The sequence below is a fragment of the Ctenopharyngodon idella genome, chromosome 24, assembly GCF_019924925.1.
Source record: "Ctenopharyngodon idella isolate HZGC_01 chromosome 24, HZGC01, whole genome shotgun sequence".
In the NCBI taxonomy this organism is placed as follows: Eukaryota; Metazoa; Chordata; class Actinopteri; order Cypriniformes; family Xenocyprididae; genus Ctenopharyngodon; species Ctenopharyngodon idella.
The window spans coordinates 26,282,629-26,294,508 of NC_067243.1; the positions used below are offsets into that span (position 1 = coordinate 26,282,629).

The 11,880-nt window shown below is 38.5% G+C and overlaps 3 protein-coding genes and 1 pseudogene across 3 annotated transcripts; all 4 read left to right on the plus strand.

Moving 5' to 3' along the window:
- Nucleotides 1-2,671: 2,671 nt before the first annotated feature.
- On the plus strand, nt 2,672-4,076 carry LOC127506807 (histone H1-like; annotated as a pseudogene).
- Nucleotides 4,077-4,799: 723 nt separating this feature from the next.
- LOC127506867 (histone H2A) lies at nt 4,800-5,634 on the plus strand. Its single transcript, XM_051883703.1, has one exon. It carries the CDS (start codon nt 4,921-4,923, stop codon nt 5,305-5,307), a length of 387 nt encoding a protein of 128 aa, XP_051739663.1. The 5' UTR covers nt 4,800-4,920; the 3' UTR covers nt 5,308-5,634.
- Nucleotides 5,635-5,917: 283 nt separating this feature from the next.
- LOC127506848 (histone H3) lies at nt 5,918-6,691 on the plus strand. The gene has a single exon (XM_051883684.1). The coding sequence runs from the start codon at nt 5,942-5,944 to the stop codon at nt 6,350-6,352; it is 411 nt and encodes a 136-aa protein (XP_051739644.1). The 5' UTR covers nt 5,918-5,941; the 3' UTR covers nt 6,353-6,691.
- A 4,514-nt stretch (nt 6,692-11,205) lies between these two features.
- On the plus strand, nt 11,206-11,599 carry LOC127506887 (histone H2B). The gene has a single exon (XM_051883728.1). It carries the CDS (start codon nt 11,222-11,224, stop codon nt 11,594-11,596), a length of 375 nt encoding a protein of 124 aa, XP_051739688.1. The 5' UTR covers nt 11,206-11,221; the 3' UTR covers nt 11,597-11,599.
- Nucleotides 11,600-11,880: the final 281 nt, after the last annotated feature.

Here is an 11,880-nt window from a genome sequence, read left to right on the forward strand (position 1 = left end):
ATCTGATTATTTGTAAGTGAACTCGTGAAAATACATTAATCAGCTAAGATTTCTCTCAAGTTTATTGTCAAGTACATTAACCTGTTCTCACTCCACTGACTCGCAGTTGCTGCCAGATTTAAACTGAAGGCTTCGATGCTGACTTTCAGGACCGCCACTGAAACTGCACCTCCCTCGATTCACGACTACTACAAATATATTTTCCCTCCCTCAGCTCAGTGATTTATCACTGATGCACCTCCATACCATGACAAATGTTTGCTTTTGCGCCTGTTGCTGATGAAAGTCTGGATGGTTCATTTTGTCTTTGAGCTGAGATGTGGACTCATCTGACCACAGCACACATTTCCACTGTCTTTTGCACCATCTGAGATGAGCTCAGACCTAAAGAATGCAGCATCTCTGCACTGAACAGATGTATAGATTTTTCCTTGCCTAACAGAGAGATTTGTGTTGCATTTCTTGATGCAGTGGCAGACCGTGTTAAGTGAAAACAGTTTTCCAAAGTACTCCTGAGCACATGTGCCTATTTTTTTTTAACACAGTAGCATGACAGTTTCTCATGTAATGCCGTCTGAGGGCTCGGAGGTCACACACATTCAGTGGAGGTCTCCTGCCTTGCCAAATATGGCCTGAGATTTCTCTGGATTCTCTGAATCTTTTCACAATATTATATACGGTAGATGGTGATAGACCTAAATACTTTGCAATCTTGCATTTAATAAATGTGATTTTTGAATTTTTTGACAATTCTCTCATGAAATTTGGCACAAAGTGTGAGCCATGACCCATCTTTGCTTGCAAAGACTGAGCCTTTGGTGGATTTTCCTTTTATACCCAAACACCCAAAGCTCTGTTTTCTTGCACACAATGAATATCATATAAAAATAAATGTCTTTTTTGTTGTTGTCTTTAATAAAATAGTCAGTCAGAAATATGACTGCTAGTTATATTAGAAAAGTTAATAGGGTCAGTTTCTGAAAGGTGAATCAAGTACAACATTAAAGGGTTAGTTCACCCAAAAATGAAAATTCTGTCATTAATTACTCACCCTCGTGCCGTTTTACACCCGTAAGACCTTTGTTGATCTTTGGAACACAAATTAAGATATTTTTGCTTAAATCCGATGGCTCCGTGAGGCCTACATAGGGAGCAATGACATTTCCTCTCTCAAGATCCATAAAGGTACTAAAAACATATTTAAATCAGTTCATGTGAGTACAGTGGTTCAATATTAATATTATAAAGCGACGAGAATATTTTTGGTGCGGCCAAAAAAAACAAAATAACGACTTATTTAGTGATGGCCGATTTCAAAACACTGCTTCAGGAAGATTCATAATGAGAAGGAGCATAATGAATCAGCGTGTCGAATCATGATTCGGATCGTGTGTCAAACCGCCAAACTTCTGAAATCACGTGACTTTGGTGCTCCGAACTGCGGATTCAATGACATTTCCTGATTCATTACGCTCCAAAGCTTCCTGAAGCAGTGTTTTGAAATCGGCCATCACTAAATAATTCGTTATTTTGTTTTTTTTTGCGCACCAAAAATATTCTCGTCGCTTTATAATATTAATATTGAACCACTGTACTCACATGAACTGATTTAAATATGTTTTTAGTACCTTTATGGATCTTGAGAGAGGAAATGTCATTGCTCCCTATGTAGGCCTCACGGAGCCATCGGATTTAAACAAAAATATCTCAATTTGCGTTCTGAAGATTAACGAAGGTCTTACGGGTCTGGAACGGCATGAGCGTGAGTAATAAATGACAGAATTTTCATTTTTGGGTGAACTAACCCTTTAAGCTTCAGTAATTTGGTAATTTGCATTTTTAAGACAAAATTAAAAATGAATTATTGAATCCTTAAAACCTTGTGTCACTGATGTTCTCAAAATATCACTAACCAGCCAAACAAAGTTGGAAACCCTGATATTGTTAGTTTATGAATAAAATACTCTATCATTTTTCAATCAGTTTTAAGAGCAAAATTTTATAGTTCAGAAGTGTGCAAAGAATGTTGTTTTAGGCCACAAACTTTTCTCAGTTTTGGTCCAGGGTTAAAGAGAGATGGTGTATGTTTTTTTTTTATGTGTGAGGCACAAAATATCCACAAAAAAATGATCTTTGCTTTATTATACATTTCATTTCATCAGATGATTTTATCTAAAGCAACTTACAAATGAGGAATAATCTTGAGGAGGAAATGACATAAGAAATGCTAGCTTTGCAATACAAAATTTTAAACACTGTCCAGAAAAGTACAAGCAAGGGGGTAAATAAGAAATAGTGATAGCTACAAATGAGCTGTATTTTAAGGATAATTTTAATAAGGAGAAACAAATCTGACATTTTCATTTAGTATGTACATCAGCTTATGAAAACGTATTTAACAAGTTAAAATATTAATAATTTCGCAATGAAACGTAGTTTATTATTATTATCATCTGCTGAGCGAAGATGAGGGCCAGACAGGAGAGTCACAAGCAGGCTCTGATCCTCCGGATGATGTTCGTGTGCTTCAAGCTGCCCAAAACAACAGCTGTATGAAAGCCTCCTCACGCCCCTCACTAATGCTGATTTCATTAAAGTCGCATTCAGACTGTTTTCTGAACACACAGCGGACGCGTTCAGGCTTTTATCAACTTTTCAATTAAAACGAGGCATTAAATTAACTCGCGGCTTTTCCCCGTGGCTGATGCTCGCCTTGGATTTGGTCTGACGGAGGCAAAAGAAACATTTCCTCTCCGCGTATTTTAGTCTCCAGTGAAAGCTCAGAACCTCTGCTCGGTGCTCACTTTGTTTTGACTGTGACAAACTATTGACGGCTCCAGTTTTGCCCCAAATGTAAGAGAAGAAAACACAATCGTGAGGGGCTCGTGGAGGCGCACAGACACCGAGCAGGGCGGGTTGAGTCTATAAGGTTCTCATGTGTTATTTAATAGCGCAGCGCCGCTCGATCCGCGCAGTTCATTGCTAAAACTAGACAGCGTTTGATACACTGCAGATCCGAGAGAGAGATATGGCAGAAACTGCTCCAGCACCGGCTGCTGCCGCCCCGGCCAAAGCGCCCAAGAAGAAGTCAGCTGCGAAAGCCAAGAAAGCAGGTCCAGGCGTCGGTGAGCTCATCGTCAAAGCTGTGTCCGCATCCAAGGAGAGGAGCGGCGTGTCCCTCGCCGCCCTGAAGAAGGCTATCGCCGCCAGCGGCTACGACGTGGAGAAGAACAACTCCCGCGTCAAGATCGCCCTCAAGAACCTGGTGACTAAAGGCACCCTTGGTGCAGGTCAAAGGGACCGGCGCTTCGGGCTCATTCAAGCTCAACAAGCAGCAAGCCGAGACCAAGAAGAAGCCGGCCAAGAAAGCGGCTCCTAAAGCGAAGAAGCCCGCGGCCAAGAAACCCGCTGCTGCCAAGAAGCCCAAGAGCGCAGCGGCAAAGAAGCCCGCTGCAAAGAAATCGCCCAAGAAGGCCAAGAAACCCGCCGCCACAGCCGCTAAGAAAGCGACGAAGAGCCCCAAGAAGGCAAAGAAGCCAGCAGCCACTAAGAAAGCAGCAAAGAGCCCCAAAAAGGCCAAGGCGGCTAAACCTAAGGTGGCAAAGCCTAAAGCCGCCAAGCCTAAAGCCGCCAAGCCTAAAAAGGCAGCGCCCAAAAAGAAATAAAGTTTTTTTTTTTTTTTACCGTTACTTCTCAACGGCTCTTTTAAGAGCCACCCACTAAATCTGAAAAAAAAAGCAGAACTTCTTTATTGATTTGACGTGCAATTTCAATATTTATGGAAGTAAATTCTTTGAAAAGCTTAATGTTTGTCAACATTCGTGTTCTGGGCGCAGTATTTCAATCACAGCCCAGAGATTTAGTTTTAATGCTCAATACAAAGCTGGTTAAAAAAAAATAATAACGACGGGTCTGTTAACCCTTCCAGGTGGGCGTGAAAAAAAAAGCTTGCTCATAATGATCCCGCCAGAATGGGGTGGGTTTGGAGGGAAGTTCAATGATTGGTTTAAAGTCTTAACAGACTGTGAACCAATGGGCGACTGGCACTGCTGCAACGGTTTGACCTGCACTCTTACTTTTCAGCCCAACGTGCATACTATCCACCCTATCCGGCCTAAATAGTATTGAATATTACTAATGTCACATACTATTTAGGATGGATAGATACACATTAAGATGCAGACTTAATCTTGGCGAAGTAAATTGTTTGTAGAGCTAATGTTAAAATGTTTCAACACTGTAGTTCGACAGACAATGTTTGACACATGCTGTCTAAGAAATGCCACAAACTACAATAGAGGTTATAAATATTTATTTATCTTAATAACTTTAAATTATTAAGCTTACTTTTTGAGGTTTACTGGTGTTTTTACCCAGCTTCTGTCAAATAATGGTGTTCCTAGTTCATGTAAATGATCAAATATTATTCCTGTACATAAAATATCTAATGCTACTCTATTGAAGCATTGGTTGTTACATGAGGATACTTCTCATCCATTACATTCCCAATTTCAGCTGTTACCATCAAGGAGACGTTTTAGACAACATCGGGTGAGTATGTACAAACTGTTGTCAGAATTTTAAATGTTGAGACATGAATATGAGTAGGTGTGGACATGGATGGATATATTGTATATATATGTACACATGGGAATGTCATGTTTTAATTGTTTTATATACATTAGGTATATTGTTGTGTTGGTGTCCTTGTTGTTAATGCTTTCTTTCTTTCTTCGATCACCAAAAGGTGGTGGTGTTTGGAGGTATGTGTGTTGGAGGGAAGTTCAGTGATTGGCTTGAAATCTTAACAAACTGTCGACCAATGGGCGACTAGAACGTTCACTTAAAGGCAGTACCTCGAAACCCAGTTTTTTATTCTTTTAGCGTCGTTTGGTGAAACGGTTGTAATTAGAAGTAAAAATGAGCGGTAGAGGCAAAACCGGAGGCAAAGCAAGAGCCAAGGCTAAGACTCGCTCATCCAGAGCAGGACTGCAGTTCCCCGTCGGCCGTGTTCACAGGCTTCTCCGCAAAGGCAACTACGCCGAGCGCGTCGGTGCTGGTGCTCCTGTTTATCTGGCGGCTGTGCTCGAGTATCTTACCGCTGAGATCCTGGAGTTGGCTGGAAATGCCGCTCGGGACAACAAGAAGACCCGTATCATCCCCCGTCATCTGCAGCTTGCGGTGCGCAACGACGAAGAGTTGAACAAACTTCTGGGCGGAGTGACCATCGCTCAGGGTGGTGTGCTGCCCAACATCCAGGCTGTACTGCTGCCCAAGAAGACCGAGAAACCCGCCAAATCCAAATAAGTCTTAAGTCTATCTTATTGAAACTCAAAGGCTCTTTTAAGAGCCACTCATTTTATCTGACAAAGAGCGCTTTTCTTTAATAATTGAGTAACTATAACCGCAGTGGGTTGATAAAGAAATCAGGAAGTGATTCATCAAAACAATGAAAATATAGGATTGCTCAGTAAGGGCATTTACAAATACAATAGTAGCAGGAACAAAGTGTTATTATGAACACAATCCGTAACTTGTTTGTTTTTATAGAGACTTATTTTGGCAGGATTGTTTTGTTTGGTTAGTGCGTTTATGTGGTGACATGATTTTGTTCAAATCCGAGATATGTATAACCATTAGAAATACGGTGAATATTTCAGAATAAATAAATACAGCAATGTGAGTATAAAGTCTCTGGGTGTGTTACACTGTTTGATTGCTTAAAGTAGTCAACAGAACAAAGCACATTAAGCGGGAAACCCGCTTGTTTGAAAAAATGGAGCGCGCAGTCATAAGCATACGTCACAGATTAGCCAATCACAAGCCTCGGCTCCCTCCCGATACTGTGAGCTCATGTTCGCGCAATGCTTTAAAAGCAGGCGTGTAACATAACGTTGCATTTCCAGAGCAAGCAGAACCAGGAGAGAGGTAGATTGTAGCAATGGCAAGAACCAAGCAGACAGCGCGTAAATCCACCGGTGGTAAAGCCCCGAGGAAGCAGCTCGCGACTAAAGCCGCCCGTAAGAGCGCTCCGGCCACCGGCGGCGTCAAGAAGCCCCATCGTTACAGGCCCGGGACCGTGGCTCTCCGAGAGATCCGCCGTTATCAGAAGTCCACCGAGCTGCTGATCCGCAAACTGCCCTTCCAGCGGCTGGTGAGAGAAATCGCTCAGGACTTTAAGACGGATCTGCGCTTCCAGAGTTCCGCTGTCATGGCCCTGCAGGAGGCCAGCGAGGCTTATTTGGTCGGTCTGTTTGAGGACACCAACCTGTGCGCCATCCACGCCAAGAGGGTCACCATCATGCCCAAGGACATTCAGCTGGCCCGCCGCATCCGCGGAGAGCGCGCCTAAACCCGCATCAGCCACATCAAACCCCTAAAGGCTCTTTTAAGAGCCACCAAAATTACACTGAACGAGGGAATTTCCAGTTTAACGCTTAATATGAGTCGAAATTTGTGTTAACATTAGCTGGGTCCTTCTCTACATCATAAATTACCAGTACTGTAGAGTATAAATAATTTAAAAAAAATGCATTTAAACAAATTATTACTGTTTTAATGTATTGGAGGAATATAGAGAATTATTTAAATGAACAGCATTTCTACAAACAGTAAATAATAGTGTACAGTTACACTTCTCAGTTTTTCACAATTGCAAAGACATTTCTTGAAACCTTCACCCATTTTCTCACAGCATTAAACACAAAACCAAATCTTTAAACTACATTCACAAAACCCGTTTCTTCTGGCAAAATCAAACAATCGAGTCAAAATCATTTCACCTGTTCTCAAAATCAAACAATGCTTTCAGATCAAAGGTGACTAAGGTGAATATATTGTACACCGTATGTACTCCAAGTATAGTATTGTATTGAATATTGAATGTCTGTATAGCACTTACATACTGTAAAAATACAGCTGTTCAAATGCAAAAGCCCAAAAGGTCAAAGAAAACTATAAATGAACTGTAAATGAATGTTACAGTACATTCAAAAAAGTTGTGCAACTCCAAAATTCATTCTGCCTCAGCATCACGTTTTTGTGTTGGGTCCAGGACTTTGTCCACATCACAGGCAATGACGGGGAATGCCTTATATCCCACAGCTGGTTTGATCACATCATTTTTGAGCCGTCGTTTGTAAACGATGACAACTGTGTTGTAGTTGTTTAATTTCGACATTTGTTCTCACTGTTTTACAACACAAGTGCATCACAGTGCGATATGTGTTTTAGTGGGTCATAATATGATAGTGTTTTGCAAAAGAGAGTGCCTTAACAGTTTTTAACTAGTGACCTTCTACTCAGGTGTTTGCCACTTCTTTTTATCTTCGAACAGTCTGGCAAAAAAACAAAACAAAACAACAACAACAAAAAAATACAGTTGGGTACTTTCCAACTCTTTTTAGTTAGCTCATCCACAGTTTTTATCAAATCTTCTAGCTACTGCCTAATAGCGACATGGTCTTTTCTGAAAATTTTATCACATGTTGAAAGCCAAAACTTACTATTATGCAGGTGCAAAAGTGAGGCCTACAGTGTAAATCACAGAGGCCTGAAATAATTTATATTCTGCAAGCATATCTTACCTAATAAATATACTATACTGTCAATCTAGACTAGCACATTTCATTGTCATTCAGTATCTCTATACATTATATGACGATCTTATAATATCCCATATGGTAAAAAAATATATTTTATCTGTCCAAAATATATTTTAAATATATGGTAAATATATGTTGTAAACAGTGAAGTTCAATGAAATATATTTTTGAAACTGAAAATATATTTTGTTTCAACCTTCATATAGCCTACTTAAAATATATTTAAAAATGTATTTCAGGGGCAAGAAAATACATTTATGTTTAAAAAAATATATTTCAGGGTGCAAGAAAATACATTTCCAATCTTACAGTCGACAATGCAAATGTGGCTGGAAGAAAGCCTTGCGATCAAAACTACATTCCATTAAATGTTAGAAGAATTTGAAACACAGAAAAAAAAACCAAAAAAAAAAAACCATCAATTTCCCCATATTTTCGACATTGACCAATTTTGTTCACATGATCTTCCCAAAAAATACAGTGATCATGGCACTTGATCCCCAGCCTTTATTGGAAACACCCACACAAATGTGTATTTTAATCTATTGTTTATTAATTATTTTATTTATTTATTTGTTTATTTATTTGTAATTTAATGTTAGTGTAATATAGCGTTTAAATGCACGTCAAATAAAAATAAATAGATTAATAAAATCGCTAGATGTACGATGTTAACTATGATGTAATTTGAATGGGAAACCACTAGTAGCGTTCACGGACTTTTGAAGTACTGCGCATGCGCGTCATTTTGAGCTGTAATGGTCGTCAGTCAACCGGGAGTTCTCGGACGAAAAGGTGAGTTATAACTTTATTTTTAGTCATCATTTTTCACATATGTAATGTTAATTGCTACTTTGTATGTATAATGTTTTGTATTGTCATGGTTGTTTAACTTTATTTGTCAATTTAATGACCTGTTTGTTTCATTTGCTCACATGAGGAGACACATCTGAGACTTTTAGATTTCCGTTTTAACGTTAGTTGTTTTTAATTTGGTCACTAGCGAAAACTAACGTTACACACACAAAAAAATGTTTAATATATATTTTTTTAAATTTCAGCTGTAGAGTGTTTGGGAGACTGTGCCGCTTGCTGTTGTCGATCGATGATGCTCACGTGTTTTTGCTCACTTTCTGCTGAATGACAAGCTGTTTTCGATGAACCAGTTGAGCCAGTGATTCAGTAAGTCGCTTGTAACAAAAGATGCTTATTTGTCACCACCTACAGGTTTACATGTGTCCTTCTTTACTGTATGTACTTTTTATTTTCAGAAGCAGAAGCGGAGATAATTTGTGCAACAGCAACAAGGTGAGAATGATCAGGTCATATGGATTACCATCATGTTCACTTTGTTTGGTTTTTGACCTTCTTGCGTGAACTCACAGAGATGGGTTATTTTCCTTAAAATCTCTGTTTCTATTCCACAGAAAAAGAGAATGTCATAATCATCTGGAACAGCATAAGGGTAAGTAAATGATGAGATAATTTCTGTTTTTGGGTGGATTATCCCTTTAAGTTAAGTTAGCTTAAATGAATGTGCCTTTGGGATATTCCACTATCCCTTCATTTGTAAAAGTGAAAATGCAATGCAGAAGTGTAAAGAAAGGCTAATTCGACCTCTCCTCAATCATCAGTTTCTTTACTGTCCAAAAATATGCCCATTAAATATCTTTAAAATCCAGTATACCTGTAATTGTTTTAGTTCCAGTGTAAACAAAAATATCAGGAAATTCAAAACTAGTCAGAAGACAAAGTGCATGCCCTCTATACCTGTACAGATGTTCAGTTATTGTGTTTTGTCTTTTGTAGGAGCAAAGAGCAAAACTGACAGTGGTGGAGAGAGAAGTGCCCTTGACGAGGAAACCATGGCAGCCATATATACGGTAAGTCAATACTTGGTGAAAGGAAAATTTACTAGAAACATTTAGTTAACTAAAAAAATAACTGATTTTTGTCTCGCAGTCAAGAAGAGATTTCCAAACGTGTCCAAAGAGGCTTTGAGGATTTGAACTGGGGAAACTGAGACTTCTTGAAAACAAAAAAGTTATATTTTTTTGAATATATTGTAATAATGTATATTTTTTTGAACATTGTAAAGTATGTTCCTTGCTGATTTTTATTCACATGTTCATGTGTTATAGACAACAAATAAAAGTTGTCACATGTGAATGTATTTTCTTGGGTTGAAATATATATAGGGCAAAATATATTTTTAAATGCTTTTGAAAAATATATTTTGAAAATATATTTTTTTAAAATATACAAAAAATGGCCAAAAAATATATTTTTAGAAAATATATTTTTTGGCCATTTTTGTATATTTTGAAATATATTTAAAAATGTATTTGAAAATATATATTTTTTACCGTGTGGGATATAATGAATCATTAGTTGATTTTTAATATTAAACAAAAAACAGGCCTACTTAGATACGTGTTAAGGTTAAATCACTGTTTTGTGCTCGAACTATATTGAGGGGAGGGGCGTGTTGCGCCTTTTGACGCACCGTTTCAGTTATATATCGGGACTACTAGTATCTTCATTTCGTTCTCTTTCACAGATGATACCCAGACTATGCTGGTTTAAGTGGTATAAAAAGACCTCTTATGTTACACAATGTTTAGAGATCTCACTAACTTTAAATAAAGTTTTACAAAATGAAAGGGAGGAAAAAAAGACAAGTTTGATCAGAATGGGACCAATGTTAGCAGAAATGAAAATGCAGAAAACTAATGAAACTAAAAAAAAAAAAATATATTACACTTTTATTTACTATTCCCTTTGGATTAAATGATTCAACAGTTTCATGAATCATGAAATCCCGAGGAAAAACTACTTTTAAAGGGTGTCTGACCGTTGGTCTCTTTTCTCAACACTCGCCCAGGTGAAAAAAAGTACACTTCTATAATATAGGCTACTTAAAGTGCTCTATTTTCGTGCACTAATTTTGTTCTTAATATACTAAAAATTCTTCTTTAGTACTTCTTAAGATAATCTTTAGAACATCTTGTACTCAACTGTGCTATTTTGAGACACCATGAAATTATGAACCAAAATGTGCTTTTAATATACTATCTCTGTATTTAAAAAAAAAATATATAGTTACCACTTACAGTACGCTTGAACCCATAGTGTACAAGTGGTAACTAAATACATTTTTTTTTTTCCTTTAAATACAGAGATAGTATATTAAAAGCACATTTTGGATCATATTTCATGTTGTCTCAAAATAGCACAGTTGAGTACACTTAGATGTTCTTAAGATTATCTTAATAAGTGCTAAAGGAGAATATTTAGTACATTAAGTACAAAATTAGTGTACTTTTTTTCACCTGGGATCCCTCAGTAGGTTCCAAATATTTGTCTAGAACCGGTCATTTTCTGAAACTAATGATAAAAAGAGCGGGAAACGAAACAAAGGAATGTGATTGGCCCTCATTCAGCTCGTGATGCTTTGAGTTGTCCAATGAAATACGAGTTTATGGGTTTGGCCTATTAAAAGAAGCAATTAGATAGTTCCTCCATCTTTTTGAAAATTAGCATAGGGCAGTGAATAAATGCCTCTGTATAGCTTCTGAGTTCGTATTGATTCATCGTTTTTGCGAATAAGCAGCATCATGCCTGAACCAGCAAAGTCCGCGCCTAAGAAGGGCTCCAAGAAGGCCGTCACGAAGACTGCCGGTAAAGGAGGAAAGAAGCGCAAGAGGTCCAGGAAGGAGAGTTACGCTATCTACGTCTACAAAGTCTTGAAGCAGGTTCATCCTGACACCGGTATCTCTTCCAAGGCGATGGGCATCATGAACTCTTTCGTCAACGACATCTTCGAGCGCATCGCCGGTGAGTCGTCTCGTCTCGCTCACTACAACAAGCGCTCCACCATCACTTCTAGAGAGATCCAGACCGCCGTGCGTCTACTGCTGCCTGGAGAGTTGGCCAAACACGCCGTGTCCGAGGGCACCAAGGCAGTGACCAAGTACACCAGTTCCAAGTAGAGATTCAACCGAGATTCTCAGCGACCCGAAGGCTCTTTTAAGAGCCACCTATCTTTTCGTTAAAGTGCTTCTGTTGCGAACTTAGTCTTCCTGTAATCACTTATTTTATTTCTTAAAACTCCTCTTTGATCACCAAAATGACATAAGTGTTTTTTTTTTTTTTTTTTTAAATAAGTGAGAAATTTCTCCATGCCTCGAAATAGCTTGAATGTAGCTCTACACCCTTACCTCATTTACACGGATCAATGAATATGCAAATTAGCCCCGCCTCCACTCGCTCACGC

What these genes read in the sequence shown, in the direction of transcription:
- LOC127506848 (XM_051883684.1), top strand. Translation starts at nt 5,942, where the DNA reads ATGGCAAGAACCAAGCAGACAGCGCGTAAATCCACCGGTGGTAAAGCC.
- LOC127506867 (XM_051883703.1), top strand. Translation starts at nt 4,921, where the DNA reads ATGAGCGGTAGAGGCAAAACCGGAGGCAAAGCAAGAGCCAAGGCTAAG.
- LOC127506887 (XM_051883728.1), top strand. Translation starts at nt 11,222, where the DNA reads ATGCCTGAACCAGCAAAGTCCGCGCCTAAGAAGGGCTCCAAGAAGGCC.